The sequence below is a fragment of the Bactrocera dorsalis genome, chromosome 1, assembly GCF_023373825.1.
Source record: "Bactrocera dorsalis isolate Fly_Bdor chromosome 1, ASM2337382v1, whole genome shotgun sequence".
Taxonomy (NCBI): Eukaryota; Metazoa; Arthropoda; class Insecta; order Diptera; family Tephritidae; genus Bactrocera; species Bactrocera dorsalis.
In genome coordinates, this window is record NC_064303.1 from 8,396,536 (window position 1) to 8,413,159 (window position 16,624).

General features: G+C 33.0%; 4 protein-coding genes across 4 annotated transcripts; 2 read left to right on the top strand and 2 right to left on the bottom strand.

The window, feature by feature from the left end:
- The first annotated feature begins 262 nt into the window (after positions 1-262).
- LOC105221814 (vacuolar protein sorting-associated protein 41 homolog) lies at positions 263-6,389 on the top strand. The gene is made up of 15 exons (XM_011198932.4): positions 263-481; positions 550-672; positions 736-909; positions 966-1,086; positions 1,162-1,360; positions 1,421-1,575; positions 1,637-1,823; positions 1,896-2,036; positions 4,241-4,309; positions 4,375-4,776; positions 4,845-5,031; positions 5,089-5,322; positions 5,382-5,508; positions 5,571-5,674; positions 5,736-6,389. Exons 1-15 carry the CDS (start codon positions 452-454, stop codon positions 6,036-6,038), a joined length of 2,556 nt encoding a protein of 851 aa, XP_011197234.2. The 5' UTR covers positions 263-451; the 3' UTR covers positions 6,039-6,389.
- Positions 2,312-4,127, bottom strand: LOC105221813 (beta-1,3-galactosyltransferase 6). The gene is made up of 2 exons (XM_011198931.4): positions 3,989-4,127; positions 2,312-3,931 (listed from the first exon to the last, which is right to left on the bottom strand). The coding sequence occupies exon 2, from the start codon at positions 3,676-3,678 to the stop codon at positions 2,509-2,511; it is 1,170 nt and encodes a 389-aa protein (XP_011197233.2). The 5' UTR covers positions 3,679-3,931; positions 3,989-4,127; the 3' UTR covers positions 2,312-2,508.
- Positions 6,390-6,615: 226 nt separating the features above from the next.
- On the bottom strand, positions 6,616-8,307 carry LOC105221815 (60S ribosomal protein L5). Its single transcript, XM_011198933.4, has 4 exons — positions 8,151-8,307; positions 7,713-7,976; positions 7,162-7,599; positions 6,616-6,908 (listed from the first exon to the last, which is right to left on the bottom strand). The coding sequence occupies exons 1-4, from the start codon at positions 8,151-8,153 to the stop codon at positions 6,717-6,719; spliced, it is 897 nt and encodes a 298-aa protein (XP_011197235.1). The 5' UTR covers positions 8,154-8,307; the 3' UTR covers positions 6,616-6,716.
- Positions 8,308-8,563: 256 nt separating this feature from the next.
- Positions 8,564-12,099, top strand: LOC105221816 (protein-associating with the carboxyl-terminal domain of ezrin). Its single transcript, XM_011198934.4, has 5 exons — positions 8,564-8,672; positions 8,732-8,974; positions 9,034-9,219; positions 9,431-11,014; positions 11,077-12,099. Exons 2-5 carry the CDS (start codon positions 8,771-8,773, stop codon positions 11,425-11,427), a joined length of 2,325 nt encoding a protein of 774 aa, XP_011197236.2. The 5' UTR covers positions 8,564-8,672; positions 8,732-8,770; the 3' UTR covers positions 11,428-12,099.
- The last annotated feature ends 4,525 nt before the right edge of the window (positions 12,100-16,624 follow it).

Sequence of the window (16,624 nt, forward strand, 5' to 3'; positions counted from 1 at the left end):
CGATGTATAAAGCCGATTGGCGTATGGTTTTTTAAATAAATAAATAAATATTTAAATTAGTGCCAACTGTTAAAAACTATTTTCAGTTCATCAAAAACCCGCTAAAAGCATTTAAAGACATTTTTTACAATATCAGCAAATTCTAACAAAATATTTTTTTAAAATAAGTTCAAAATCCTTTTAGGTCATACCTTGGGTATAACGACAATTGTGAAAAATCCCCTTAAAAGGGCGGAAACCGAAAAATGCAATACTGTGCCTTCTTTCTTAAACAGCTGATTAATTTAGTAATTGGATGTAAATTTTGTTTTGATCCAGCAAATAAGAATTTTTGTAGTTTTATATTTAAAATTAACTGGAAGATGCATTAAATGTTGCAAAAATCAATAGCATACTATTTTTTATAATCACAAAAGCGTTTCGCTAAAACTCTTCTTTTCCTAACTTCGGTATGGCAGAACAGGAAGCTGTTAATAATAGTGTAAGTGAAAAAATGTAATAATTTCAACTGAATCAAAGAATTCACATTAAAAAAAAAATAATTTTTAGGATACAGAGACAGAAAGCACCGAGGACGAAATTGAACCCAAGTTTAAATACCAACGCATTGCCAATGACCTGAGAAAAGTTTTAAACTCCGACGTTGTCACCTGTAGTGCGGTGCACCCAAAGGTTTGACCAATTAGATAAAATTTAAACCTTATCAGCTATTAGCTATGACAATTTTTCCTATAGTTTTTGATATTTGGCACTTTTTTGGGGCGTGTCTATATATTCGATCATCAAGGCAATTCGGTAACGTCACATCTTTCAGATGGACCGAATGATTTTTCACATACTGTTGCTGTCAATCATATTGATGTAGATGCAAAAGCAGAATATGTGGCCACCTGCTCGGATGACGGAAAGGTTGTGTAAATCATATTTCAATTTGTTTTGCAAATATTTTTAAAATAATATTTCAGGTGAATATTACTGGTTTATTTAGCAACGAAAACAATCAAAATCTAAAATTTGGGAAATCGATAAAAGCTGTGGCACTCGATCCAGATCCCAAGGCAGTAGCTGGTAAAAGATTTGTCGTTGGTAAGAAGAACTAATACAGCAAATAACTTAGTGGAGCAAAAATGAAGTGTTAAATACCTTTATAACCTGCTCTAGGTGACGATAAGCTCACGTTATATGAAAGAAATTTTTTGAAAAAATTAAAAACAACCGTGCTATCCAGCGCTGAAGGTTATGTATTATCCGTTTGTTGGAATGATTCCTTTGTCGCTTGGGCAAGCTATCTAGGTGTGCGTGTCTATGATCTGAATGAAAAGTGCTCGCTTGGTCTCATGAAATGGGAAGAGCCCGTCAAGTATAACTTTTAAATATTCCTACTTTGCTTGATTAATTTATCATTTTTCATTAATTTTAGCGCACGTTTAGAGAATTTCCGCTGCAATTTTCGTTGGTCAAACGCTACTACATTGCTGATTGGTTGGGTCGATACAATACGAATTTGTGTTATACGTAAACGAAATTCAATAGAAGTGGCTTCCAGAGACTTGCCCGGCTTTATAGTTGATCCAAGTAAAGAAATTGATATTACATATAATTACATGGAAAATTAATATTTTTTTAATTTTTTCAGTATCAACATTTCAAACCACATTTTATATTTCTGGCCTGGCACCACTCACCTCCAATCAATTGGTTGTGCTGGGCTGTCCTAAAGAGAAAGATGCAGAACGAAAGTCGTTGCGGCCCGTATTATGCGTTATGGAATATAAATTAAATAGTAGTGAAGAAATTTGCACCGATAGTCTCTCATTGCGTGGGTGAGCATTAAACTTAGAATTCTTATTGTAAACGAAAAATAATAATAATATGACATTTATTACTAATTCCAGTTATCAAGAATATACCGTCAATGATTATAGTTTAGGCTGTATTATAGAAGAAAACCGCTACTTCATTGTTGCACCAAAGGATATAGTCGTTGCCAGTTTATACGAAACGGATGATAGAGTTAAATGGCTAGTTGACCATCGGTAAGTTTTATCTCAAATACTTTTAATATTTTTTATATACAACCAATAGAAACAAAAAATGTCAATATTATTAAACCCTGCAATAATAACAAACATTATAAATATTTGATCAGCGTGGTCGGCTGAGTAAATTTAATTATGTCCGTCTGTCCGTTTCTATATAAGCAAACTCTGTTTTCAGTATATCAGTATGAAGTTTTGCACACGCTCTTTTCACCCCAAGAAGCTGCTCATTTTCATTCCGCTTTCTTGTTATATTTTATACAAAACACCAGTTTACTCGGTTAAGCTTAATTTATTTTTATTTATATTTTTTAATATATTTTTTTTATTAAGTATTCACTAGAGACACGAATTTTCTAACTACTACCTACTGCACGTTTTATGCTCATATCCGCTTGCATATATACATAAATAAGATGTGCAAAATATTGTTCGCTGCTATTGTATGCCGCATTTTGTGCTTACGAGTTTATTTTACATATGTATCACAGCATTTATCCGCCGATTTCGTCCAATCATAAAAATATGGCTTTAAAGATGTACTTTGTTCATTGTCTTTTTCTTCCTCTTTGTCACCTCTAACACAAATGCTACCGTTATCAATTTGTTGCATTTCTTCTTCATTAAGTTTGTGTAAAACAATGTGATAACGTCGACATTTACGTGGCTTGTATTGTGTGTCGAAACGTGGATCATGTCGTCGATACACATCTCGAAACGGTGCCACCCACAAGCCCATGGAAATATCCTCATTTGTATAGGCGGAAAGGTATTGTGCATTTGCTGAAATATGTTCACAGATTTTTCGTGAAATTACATAACCACCACCCAAGGCATACGTTATATAATGTGTTGATAGATGGTAATTTAAATCACGCCACTTCCCCTTTGTTTTTACATTGGCTCTGCCAAGGAAGTATCCCCAATATAGTGCTGGCAGCGGTTGCCCTTCGTATTCTTGCGTTTTACGCACCAATTTACGATCATACGATATCAGTTCATTAAGCAAAATATCTAACTTCACGTATGTATCGTCGTCTGTTTTAAGTAGATAACTATATTCGTAGTGATGCGTGAGCGCTTCTATAGAATGTAACATCTTTTCTGTTAAATTTTCAAAGTTATCCTTTAAGCGCGGCAAAAGCAACATATCACCATAAAGTTTCTGTTCACGATCCAATTCTGCGCGTAAACCAGCCGGCATATCCGCCGTGCCAATAGCAAAGAAATGTTTCACTTTAATAATTCTGCGCGTTGATTCAGGATTATTCAGATTGTTATCGTACCAATGCAGATATGCTGCCAAACGATTCGATTGATCCGACACAGTCTCCATTTGCAAATGACCACTCTCGTCATATTTGGGCATGTAAACTAAATTTTCCGGGTAGTAAGTCATATCCAATGGCTGTCCAAGTCGCAACCAAGTTTGACGCATTGTTAATCGACGATTAACATTTTGTGGCGCTGATATAACTAATATCATAAGGAAAATATCCGGATGTGGGTCAATTCGGCTAACACCGCTTTTATGTGTCAAGCATTTTTCGGCGTTATTCAGCATATTACTCAAAAAGCAGCCGAAGAAAAAAGCTACCATTGCGGTAAAGAGTGTTATTAAATTATTCATACGCCTCATTTTGTGTGCATGAACAGTGCTGGAAGTCTTGAATTCACGCTCCGTCTGGCGTGCTTGGAGCGAACGTGCAGTTGGACGAATAATTTTGAAGCTTTTAGTACAACTTTAGTTGGTAAAAGTCAATTTAACTATACTCGCACTGTGCCCGGGTGCTTGGTCCTCGAATTCATGTGTTAGTGTGTGTGTGTGTGCTGCAGTAATTTTTTCACTCAACCTTACATGTTGCGTACAAATTGCATATACAGCAATTCAACTGAAAAATATAAAACTTTACTCCGTAAATAAATTTATAATATAAATTAATACATACCGATACAGAAAAATATTAAATATGCGTTTACAATACGCGCTGTGCCAAAATCTGCTCGCTACCGATTTTTCCATTTGTTTTATTGACAAAAGTAAAAATAATGGTGTTGCCATGTCGGTTATTTTTAAGTATTTGTGTACAAAACTTTACTTCCGCTGTAGATTTCTGTAAAAGGTGCAACATTGTTAAAGGAAATGAAAATTCGGAATTATAACAATAATAACTATATGAATGTTTTCTCTTACATTATAGAAAATTCGAGGAAGCAATGGAAGTGATATCGACACACGGCGGCAGTTGGTCGTTGCTATCAGTGGCCAAGTACGTATACATGCAGATTTTCTTTTAATTTCAGTTCTTATATTTTTTTTTAATGAACCCAACAGGTTATATATAAATCATTTATTGGCGTTGAATCAGTTCGACGATGCTGCGAAGTTGTGTTTACGTGTTTTGGGCAATAAAAAATCGTTATGGGAAGAGGAAGTATTCAAATTCTTTGAACGCCATCAGTTACGTTCGGTTAGCGCTTATCTACCTACCTCCGATGATTGTAAACTTGATCCGCATATTTACGAGTTGGTATTATATGAATATTTGAAGCATGATGCCAAGGGATTTTTGAATCTTATCAAAGAATGGCCATCAAACTTATACGATTGCGCGGCAGTCATTAACGCAATACACGACAATTTCCGTAAGCCAAATGCGAATGAATTGCTAGAAGCACTAGCCATACTCTATTTGCATCAGCGCGACTATGAGAGTGCATTGCGAATGTACTTGAAGTGAGTTGACAATTGCAAGTTTTTTACACCAAAAAAAAAAAATAATTATACATTATTTTTAATTGTAGACTACAAAATGAAGATGTTTTTGAAATGATACGTCGTTATGATCTTTATGATGCAATACACAAAATGATTATACCACTTATACAGCTGAATCGTGAGCGTGCCTTTAAAGTTTTATTCGAAAAGAATAAAATTTCACCGGAAATTGTGGTGCAGCAATTGGAACAAAATCAAGAGTATTTATATTGGGTGAGATTGTGTGTTACATTAAAAAAGAGAAATACTGAATTCACATTATTTCTCTAGTATTTGGATGCTTTAGACAAGGTGGATAAAAGTGGTAAATACCATTGGAAATTAGTAAATCTCTATGCAAAATACGAGCCGGAAAAGTTATTACCATTTCTGAAACGTTCCAACCACTATCCAATGCAAGAAGCTTTGGATGTTTGCAAGCGCGAATTATTCTATCCTGAGATGGTATACTTGTTGGGTCAAATGGGCAATACTATAGAGGCCTTAAACATAATTATTGAAAAGGTAATTAATCGTAAATACGTCTTACAAATTATATCCAATGGTTAGCATATCGCTTGCAGATCCAAGACATTGAAATGGCAATTGAGTTTTGTAAAGAGCACAATGATTCGGATTTGTGGAATATACTGATAGATGAGTCAGTTAAAGAGCCTACCATTGTACTGAAGCTGTTGAGCGGCATAGTTGGTATGTATTTTTAATTAAAAAAAAAAATTCACACATAAATAATCATTAAAAATTTTTGATAGACTACGTCGATCCGGTTGCTGTTGTTGAGAAAATCAAACTTGGTCAAAATATTCCCGGCTTGCGCGACGCCGTCGTCAAACTATTATGGGACTATCGTCTGCAGGTATGTGTACTGAGTTGCTAACCAATTTATGTATACCACTAAAACGTCATATCTTTTTTAGGTTAAAATTCGCAAGAGTGCACAAAAAATGCAATGGGAGTTTTATTATGAGCGTCATGCCCGTGTCGTGAAAAGACAAAATCGTGGACGTTGCATTCCTTCGTCAGAGCGTTGTTTGAAATGTAATCGTCCTCTCATTAGCATGAATGAACACATTCCACCACTTAATGATGTTGTCGCCTTCCTATGTGGTCACGTGTACCATACAAATTGTGTGCCTGGTGGACCGGACAATGAGCACTGCGAACTTTGTAATCCTAGTGACTTTAACAAAGAAGAAGGCTTTGCACTGCTTTTGGAGTAGAACATTTTCACAAAAAAAATAATATTTTTTCAAAGCCATTGGGTTGATAATTAAGCGAAAACACCAATAGCGCTGAATTTATTTAAAAAGACTACGACTATAATAATTAACAAATAATACTATTTTTTAACGCAATATCCGAAAGAGAACCTTCCTACTGTATTCAAGCCAAAAAGTGTAAATTCTGCACAATGTATTATATTCTTGCTGCAAGCCTTGTTAACCTGACCCATTTTCTTTAATTTTTGCCCACAACACTACACCAGAGCATACATATTGTAAATATATGCAGTTTATTTTTATTATTCCTACGAACTATTTTTTTAAATAAAGCTTTTTATATGCAATTTAGTACTATTTATTGTTTAAAATATTTGAGACATGTTGTGTTTGTTGTAGCAGCAGAAAACATTCCTGAAGCAATTTGGAGTAATGCTGCCGATTTGACAGTCCTTAGACGGATAAAAATCCAGACCTGTATGTCATGGAACGACATCATTTTAGACCTCCACCCATCATATACTAAATGGGTGAATTTTCTAACCTACCATGGCTTCAAATAAATAACACAATAAAATTTTACTGTAAATAAAAGCCTATATTATTATCATAATAATAATAGAATTTTAGAGAAAATTTTTTTCCAATTTTTTTTCCCACAAATCCGCTAAAACTTATTTAAGCTTCAGACTCGGACTTCAGCTTGGCAATATAGGCAGCCTTGTGTTCAGCAACCTTAACCTTACGCTGTTCATTTGTGAGTTTCTTAGCATTCCACCGTTTCTTGACAACACCGCTCTTCTGGTCCTTCTTCTTGTGGGTAGGGTCAGAGCGAATAGCTTGGTGGGCTTTTTTGTAGATAGTTTCAAGCTGTAAAACGAAAATGTCATTATTTTAACGTCGCTCAACAGAAGCACAAAAACTAAAATTATGTATGTAAACAATGTGCGACCATAACAGGAAATATATCATATTGAAATGACAGACTTCGAACACAGGTCCCTAACTTTTAATGTGGTCCACTTTTGGCACAGCCAGCGTCGTGGGTAACAAGACACAGCGGTAATTTTGAAAATGGACGTACATGTTACATTTCAACCGTATAAAACACATGCATACTCACATCATCAGCACGGATTCCCAATTTGATGTAACGGCTGAATTGGCGTTTGAAGCTTTCTTCATCGTTCTCTTCAAGAGTGCGCATGTAATCGGCAACATGTTGACCGAAAATGTGTGCACGATGTACATCAGCGTTGAAGTTCTTAGCCTCAGCATTGTAGCCGGGGAAACGCTTCACGGAGTGAGGGATGTTCAAACCACCATCAACAGCACCCTTCATGGCACCGAACACACGAGCACCAGTGGTTGTACGTGCAAGACCAACATCCAAGTAGCAACGGAAAGCGCCTGGACCATCATCGACAGGTTCAACATTGTATTCCTCACCTGTCACCTCAGTGCAACCACCATAAAGGGTATCCAGACCCAATTTGTTGAGGATGCGACGAGCAACCAACAAACCAGTACAGTATGCAGCAGCATAGTTGGTCAAACCGACCTGTAACATAAAACAAAAGTGTTAATGCCATTTCTCATATCAACAATTGCACATAACCTCATTTTCACCGTTCAATTAAACGGAGATTAAAAAACATGCTTTCAATTGCTTACCTTAACGCCATAGTTGGGCAACTCATGGGAGTATGCAGCGCACACAACACGATCACCTTCAATTCTGGCATAGGCGATTTGTACGGTGATATCCTTGTTGGACAGACGTACAATCAAACGGTATTTGGGTGTGTTGTACTTATTCTTGTCTTGGAAGATCAAACGTTTCCTGGCATAGTAATCAGTTTTACCCTCACGACGCCTGCGGAATTTGACTTGGTACCGCTTGAAGTACTGCTTATTCTTGACTACTTTAACGAAACCCTGCAAATTTATAATACGTCTGATTAGCCATACACTCATATGAAGTTCATGGTAAGATTCTCAATCAATGATTTTCAAAAACATCTTCACAATTTTTTACAAAATTTCACTTCATTTTTGTTCACTGAAATATCACGGCAGTATCTTTTGCAGAATTTTTATTTATTAACTCACCATTTTTAGAAAATTTAATATTTAATTTACACCGACGTGATATACGCGATGTCTTCACACGTAGGTGAAAGAAAAAAGAAGGGAGGAAAGAAAAACGAAAGAGATGACAATATAACTTATTATTTTGACAGAACGGAAGCAAAAATGAAATACTAAACTCAGCCAACTTCATTGGGTTTGTGCAGGGTTGTAATTATATTGAATCCGTACCAATTAAATGCTTTTAATTTATTATAAACATCATTTTTTCGATAAGTAAACTCTTTATTTATACATAAAAATATAATTTACGCTATTTTTGAATTAAGTATTCAATTCTAAAACTTTTGCAATTATAATTTTAGTTAACAAAATTGGTCTACTTTGCTAACAGCTGTTTAAACGAGTCTCGAACGCATAGTCAACAAACATAACACAAATGTCAAAACTGAAGTACATCTAACGTTGTCAAATTGTGTATGTGGAAAGTTTTTAAATCCAATTGTATACCGATAAATTATAATGAAAAAATATTAAATTAAAGTAGATGTATCAAGAAAAAGTAAACCTACAAAAAATAAGAATTAAATAATTGTACATAGGCATTTGAGTGTGGTGGCGTTACCGGCAAAGCTGAAGTGATGGGCAATGATACCAGTCGTCTAAAGGGATTAGTGATTGATAAGAGTTCTGTGGAAGCAAACGACTTCTGGACACTGTATAATGCAGAATCACCAACAACCTCAAATGAAGATGGGCGACAACTGCTTTCCATATTTCAAGGTGAAGCCGTAGTAAATGGACAATTATGGGTAATACAGGTGCCATTGGAACGAGCTATAAAGGTAAAACAACAATAATAAAAATATAAACTTTACAATCATTAAACTGTATTTCCAATTAGAATTTGAAGATATATCGACATCCATATATATTAAAATATGTGACTACTTGGGAACAAGGGGGCCAAAAGCACTTAGCTACAGAGAGAGTACGCCCTTTAACTATGGTATTATCCACACAAAGCAATTTACAAGTTTGCCTTGGATTACGGACAATTCTCTGTAGTTTGATTTTCTTGGTGGAGAAGGTGAGTTGATTTTTTTGTTTATTGGATTTTCATTTATAAAGCAATAACGTTATCACTATGAAAATTCATGAAAACTAATATGAACAATTCAATTACAAATTTCTTGCCAAGCTATTCTGTTTATTGTTTTCAACTTAATTACTAGAAATATATAGTATTTAGTAGTTTTTATGTGTTTCTTATTCAAAAATTTAATAAAAAAATTTTATAGGCTTTGGGACGCCACCTCAACATATGCATCTCATCAATTTATGTCACTGACGATGGTAGTTGGCGGTTAGCTGGTTTTGAATATGTATGGAAGCATAAAGAGATTACAAAATCATTATTAGATTTAGTGAAAACATATCGCTACTCTGCTGCAGTAGATGCCAATGAATATAAAGACAATAGCAGCGATGCTATTGAACAGTTTGCCTTTGCAACACTATGTGAAGAAGTATTGAATAAATGCAGCAAGAAGGAGTCCACTGAGACACCACATGCGCAAGAGTTTCGTAATTATTGCGCCACCCACCTAAAACACAGTAATGTTCAACTGCGACCACGCCTCTCGGCAGTGCTATTGCATCCATATTTCAATCACGAATTCGTGCTTATACATTCCTTCCTATTCGAATTGCCTTTAAAGGGTATACAGGAGAAACAGGATTTTTTCACTGGACTTATCGATCGCTTGCGCTATTTCAATGAAGAAGTTGTGGGCGCACAATTAGCTGCAGATCTACTCTCACGTATGGTTCTACTTGATCCCACAGCACAGTTGTGCGTTACACCGTATGTGTTGAAAACGAAAATTGACCACTCGGCGGCATTATTTTCAAATCACACATACCAACGTTACATCATGCCACATATAAAGAAAATGTTTCGACTCCGCGATGCGCAAATACGTTTAATATTACTCGAGTATTTTATGGAATTTGTACGATTACTTTCAAAAGACGAACTGCTAGAATGCATTCTACCTTATTTGCTAGAAGGTATGAATGACACGAACGATGTGTTAGTTGCGAAAACATTACGTTGTATGGCTGATTTAGTACCGATACTTGGTGCGACCACGGTGATTGGAGGGAATCGTACGCGCATCTTCTCGGACGGTCGCCCACAAGCAGCTGTTTCCGATGCCACAACGCATTGGGTTGAACCTCGTTCGATTACACCTGTGTTGGGTAACAACATAGATTACATGGTATCGGATAGTCCATTGCCGGATCACGTGGATTTAAGTAGCAGTTTTACTTCACTGCCGCAGGTTGAATTGAGTGAACACTCAGATATGCCACCGCGCTTAAGTCCAGATGGTGGTGAAGATAATAAAAGTGTTGTTATTGCCGACGGTGCAATCGGTTTACTATCTCAACAACAAGCAGACGATTTGGCTAATACTAACGAAACGATAGAGGAGCTAGAAATTCTAATCAATGCTGATGCAGCGGGTTTAATTAATCAAAGTGTTAATCAAATTATAAATGACAGCGTGGATATTTGTCTAAACGAACCAACCGCGAACACTGATGATTTTGAAAAATCAACAATTAATGGCTTTCACAATCGTAAGGTTGTTGAAAATAGCGATGAGGACGAAATTGAAGAGTGGTCCGATTGGGAAACCGATGAACTACAAAAGCTAAACACAACCACAGACGCTGATTCGTCGCCTTCTGCGAATGCAATGCAATTAGCTTCGCACACATTTTCGACCACACTGCCTTTGAATAGTGTTGAAGATGCAGCGTTGCAAGCGAAATCCAAAATTGCCAGCGAAATAACAAGGGATAATAAATTAGAGGTAACAGACATATTCAACTTAAATTGTTACATCTACTTATATATATATTTTTTTCAATACAGCCAAGTAGCAAAGAAGCGCGAAAACTGAAAATTAACGATGATCTCAACGCCTTCGACATCATTGTGCAAAAGACAGCGGCAACCGCAAATGAGGAGAGTGCTGAATTTGACTTCTTTAAAGACATGGAACCCGTAATTGAGTCAAGAAGCAGCAAAACAAGGGACACAGGGATTTCAACCGCAAATTCAACTACGAATACAACGAACTTGCCAAATAAAAATGAAAATGAAGTTATAGTGATCGATAGTAGTCGTTTCGCTGCAGCGGCAATCAATGCGGATGACACAGCTGCCGCTGGTGATGGCTGGGGTATGGACGATGATGATGTGGCGGACGTATGGAAGGAATAGTACGAATGTATTGCAGTGTAGTAAAAGTAAACGTAAAACCACTGCCGTATGTCGGCAGTTTACAACAAAGTTATAAATTTCAACACAACTTGTTAAAATTGTTCATATGTTAATTTTGTATTTAGAGCAAATATTAATGCGCCTGTAAAGAAAAAGTGCATCGATATAATTTGTCAGTTTAACATGATTCGTTTTGGTGGTATTTCCACAAACCGATTTGATTGGAATTTGTAATATTGTTTGAAATTTTACGGGAAACATAAAGATATTACATCCACACATAAAACATTGTTGTAGATACCTCCATTTTAGTGCAGTAAAGTGATTCAAAACAAAAATATTATGAATTTAAATAATTAAAAAATATTAACAGTGACAGTAAATTGGTATTTTACCCTGGCATAAAAAAAATGTGTTTTATCTAAACCGGAATTCGTATCAGAAAAAATTGGTGTTCTAATTTAATTTCCATTTAAGTGTTATAGTAGCGGGTGTTGCGAATAATGCATTAAAAATAATTGAATTCATATTTTGATAGATTTTTTCTTTTATTATGTCAACTTAAAATGCTTATTTAAAATTGTTAATTTTTAATTTTCAATACCAAATACCGTTTTAAAAAAACATTTTAATTGATTCTTTTTTTAGTTATGTCAACTCAAACATCTTATTTAAGACTATTTTTCATAATTTTTAGTATCAAATCCGTATTAAAAAAAATTTTAATTATTTTTTTAAGCAAAAAAAATATTTTAATTAATTTTTTCTGTTATTATGTAACCTCGAAATGAAAATCTTTCTTAAAAATATTTTTTTAACTTTTAATCCCAAACACCGAATTGAAAATAAGGTAATTTAATATCAAATACCATAAATTTTTTTTATTTTTTTTAATATTTAATACCAATTACCGTTTAAAAAAACTTTTAAATTATTTTTTTCTTTTATTATGTAACCTCGAAAAGAAAATCTTACTTAAAAATATTTCTTTACTTTAAATCCCTAACACCGAATAGAAAAAAGCAAATTTGATACCAAATACCGTATTTAAAAATTACAAAAATTTAACCCTAAATACAGGATAGGAAAAAAATGTTAATCCTTATAAACGGATTCAATTAATTTTCGAACTTTAATTTATTAATTTCGAATTAAAATAAAATTTAATTCAAGCTAATAATAAAAAAAATGTTTTAAAATTGACATTTTTTCGCTCTATGTATGTACTTCCTATTATTTTAACAATTTTTAATTCTGATTTTGGAATTAAAAATTAAGTTTTCAAATATTTAATCCAAATTTTTGCTTAAAAAATCGCAACCCTGCCTGCTACTAATCTGCGTTATTTCTAAAACTTTCAAAAACATTCTAGTTTTATTAAAATAATAGATATCGCAGCCTAAAAGTATGCATCACCAAATGCCATTTTGGCATCTGTTTAATTGGCCTAATATACAATTTTTAAATTTATTAACCAGAATTATATTTCCAATTAATACGAAAAAAACTTCAAAGGAGATATATCCACTTCTGATAAAAAAAAAAAGTTTTATTCAAGTATATTTCGAATGTGCATAAATTTGAGAATATACTCCAAAAATAATCCGGCAAATAATATAAGAGATATGAGATTAGCAAGCAACTAGAATTATATTTCCAATTAATATGAAGAATATCCAAGGGATTATCTTGTTGGATACATTTTTCAGGCAATCATCGCATGAATAAGATTTTGATTATAATTCCAATTTTTAAGAAGTGTAATTAAAAAAATCTATATTTTTTTGGAAAGCTGCAATTTTTTTAAATATCAAAATTTTGACCTATGTACATACATTCTTCTATTGTAACAATTTGTTTTTGGATTTGTGGTTATTGTAAGCAGAAAAATATTCCCCACCGCCAGACATTTTTTTTCGGTGGTCTTAGACGAGATCTGCCAATAGATGAAGGGTATACATTTTTTTTAAATAAATCGCCGATAATTTATGTAAATTAAATTTTGTAAATGTACACTATTTTTAAGATGTTTAGTAAAACACTTCTCAATTTTCTTTTTTCTCTCAAATACTTTAGTATATTTCATAAATGTGATAATTTTAAATAATTTGTAATTGTTTGTATGTTTTAGTTTTCTAAAAATGTTACATGTTGCGCATTTAATTTTTTTTCTTATACATATGTATGTATGTACTTTTTGTGTGATCTTTGCTATAATCGATTTCCAAAAATTTTATGAAGACTTTTTAGACATTAGCTAAACGCTTTATACATATGCTGCACTACGGTTTTTTATTTTTACCACTTTTTTGTTTTTGTAATTCATTTTATGTAAATTTACGTTTCTCATGTTAAAAATTTGTTTGTGTATTTTTTTTTCTGTTTTTTTTATGTCATTTATGCGCTACTACAAAATGAATGCAGTGTATTGACACGAAAAATATTGTCATGCGCCTACGACGTTATTAAATTGCAGCATTCAATACGCATAGATTTTTACGTGATCGAATTATGCGCTTGGTACACTGCCTGCTAAAAAAAATGTACATATACACATACATATTTGTAATTGTTTTCTTTTCAATTTAAGTCGTTTAAATTGTCTATGTTTATATACATATGTGTATATGCATATAATAAGTTAATACTTTATGCATAACACTTTAATATAATACTACTCGATTTTATATCATTAAAAGTGCTTTTATTGCCGCGCATGCGCACAGTGTGACCAAATGCTCAAAAACAATGCATCTGTAAGGAGTGAGTTGCCAGCAACAGTCTCAATCAATGATTTTTTTGTTTTTTAAATTACTAATGATTTTTTGCTACTTGCAAATTTTATGCGGATTCATACCGTCCATTTGGCTGTGCATACGTCTGTAGCGGCGCATGTGCTTGCGTGCGCATTTTTCCTAAATCTAAATCAGCAGCAAATTGTCAGGTGCTCGTGTATAATAAATACGAGTTGATTTTTTCCGTGGAATGTAAATGTTTTCATGCAAAACTTTCAATTCATTAAACAATGTCAGTATGTATGTATGAATTTTCTCAGATTTCTTTCTTTTTCGTGCAACAATTTTTATAAAAATTTTTAAGTTTGAATATTACATATTTTTTATCTTCCAAATATGCTATTTGTAATTTTTTCTAATATCCAACCGACTCATTAGCGCATTTAAGTTTGAACTCAATATAATTAATATTTCAAAAAACCGTAAGCATTGCAGTCCATTGGCTAGCAGCTGAGCTGAAAAATAGTAAACGACAAATGCTTGATAATTATTAAGCTCCAGAAGCTTTCTTGACGGTTTCGTATTCGAAAAGTATTTCGAATTTGTTGCTCTAGAAACAATTTTTTGCAAATATATTTTTTAATGTAAAATTTTTAGCAGAAATTAGTTCTTGTTTGATGTCATTGGTTTAAAAATAATATTACAGAAAATAAAATTATTTATAAAAATAATAAAAATTATTATAAAACAAGAAAAAACATTAACTACAGATGCATCAAGGCTATAATACCCTTCACAAATAAAATAAATTTGTTTCTGATCGGTCAATTTGTATATCAACCGTATGCTACAGTGGTCCGTTCTGAACAATATGTTCGGAGATTGTAACACAGTGGTCCGATATGAACAATATGTTCGGAGATTGTAACATAGCCTTGGACAATAATTAATGTCAATTTTCGTGAATAAATCTTCTCAAATAAAAAAGTTTTCCATACAAGAACTTGAATTGCATCGGTCAGTTTGTATGACAGATATACGCTCTAGCAGTCCGATATCAGCCGTTTCAACAAATGAGCAGCTTTTTGGGAAGAAAATAAAGTGTACGAATTTTTAAATCGATAACTCAAACACTGAGGGATTGGTTCACGTATATACAAACAGAAACTGTCACCGTCAGTACACTGTCACATGCAGACACACAGACATGGCTAAGTATAGTATACATATGTACATATATGCAGACAGACAGACATGGTTAAATCCGTAAAGCCTATATATTTTACCTAAATATAAGCTGTTCAGGGTATAACAATATTATTGGATTATAAATTTTCTTTAACAAAACAAAAATTAAAAAAAAAAAACATTTTTCTATTAATATTTTCCTATATAGAACTAAAAATAATTTGATTTTTTTCTTCATTTGAAACTCGTCAACAAGTTGTTAAACATTGCTCTGTATATTGTTTTTTTTAAATACTAAAAAAAGTTCAATTATTTAAAAAATTAAATTGTTGTACAAGTAAGAAAATTTCAGCTTTAAATTTTCTTTTCAAAAATAATAATTTAATAATTAAAAAACAAACTTAAATTGCTTTATGAATGATGCAGTAAATTAAAATATTGATTTTAAATTAGTGAATTAGTGTGTGAATGACTAGCGGTTTAAATGCGCTAAAAGTAGCGTGTTTTATTTAAAACTAAAAACCTCCAATCCTAAAAACTTTCATGAATATGGAATATTTTTAAAACACCCAGCATTTTCATTGCTGTTGTCATTGTTGTTGTTGCTGCCGTGCTTTGGTATATCGCTTATCGGCAAAAATATAAATCAGTTAGAAAACAGTTTTACAGTTTTTTTCTTCGAAGTCGTGCTATTAAGATCGTATTATATATATTGATTGCCGATATCTTACACACAAAGATAATCGAAGACGAACCAAAACTCTGCGCTTTTCTGTACTACTAAAATTGCAAATATTTTGAAATTTATATAGTAAAATTGCTAAATTATTACTTTTTTAAAGTTCTGAAAAAATCACATTTTTTTTTCAAAGTTCTGAAATATGCAAATTTTTTTGAAAGTTCTAAAAAAAATAATATTTTTGAAGAAACATCTGTTTTGGTTTTTGAGGTCTTACTCTTCTGTGAAAGCTCAGGTAACGTTGAGGACCATATTTTTTGCAATAAATTTTTGAAGTAAAATCTGATTTTGTTTTTTTATTTTATTCTTCAGAGGAAGTTACAGAAAATGTTAATGATTATATTTTTCGCAACAAATTTTTGAAGCAACAGTTGAATTTGTTTTCAAGGCCTAACAGAAATGTTGTTGATAACATTTCTTCGCAACAGCGTCTACTAATGTAAAAATCCACTATTTAAGCAAATTACTCAGAGTACCAAATGCTAAAGTGCTGAAACGCCATTATGATTTAACAGAAAATGTTAAGTAAACAATG

Excerpts from the sequence above, each read along its gene's own strand:
- LOC105221816 (XM_011198934.4), top strand. The coding sequence starts at position 8,771 with ATGGGCAATGATACCAGTCGTCTAAAGGGATTAGTGATTGATAAGAGT. Across the intron at positions 8,975-9,033 it reads CATTGGAACGAGCTATAAAG|AATTTGAAGATATATCGACA; the intron begins GTAAAACAACAA and ends ATTTCCAATTAG. Across the intron at positions 9,220-9,430 it reads TGATTTTCTTGGTGGAGAAG|GCTTTGGGACGCCACCTCAA; the intron begins GTGAGTTGATTT and ends AAAATTTTATAG.
- LOC105221813 (XM_011198931.4), bottom strand. The coding sequence starts at position 3,678 with ATGAGGCGTATGAATAATTTAATAACACTCTTTACCGCAATGGTAGCT.
- LOC105221814 (XM_011198932.4), top strand. The coding sequence starts at position 452 with ATGGCAGAACAGGAAGCTGTTAATAATAGT. Across the intron at positions 5,509-5,570 it reads GCTGTTGAGCGGCATAGTTG|ACTACGTCGATCCGGTTGCT; the intron begins GTATGTATTTTT and ends AATTTTTGATAG. Across the intron at positions 5,675-5,735 it reads TATGGGACTATCGTCTGCAG|GTTAAAATTCGCAAGAGTGC; the intron begins GTATGTGTACTG and ends TATCTTTTTTAG.
- LOC105221815 (XM_011198933.4), bottom strand. Across the intron at positions 7,600-7,712 it reads TGCCCAACTATGGCGTTAAG|GTCGGTTTGACCAACTATGC; the intron begins GTAAGCAATTGA and ends TTTATGTTACAG. Across the intron at positions 6,909-7,161 it reads TGGGAATCCGTGCTGATGAT|CTTGAAACTATCTACAAAAA; the intron begins GTGAGTATGCAT and ends TTCGTTTTACAG.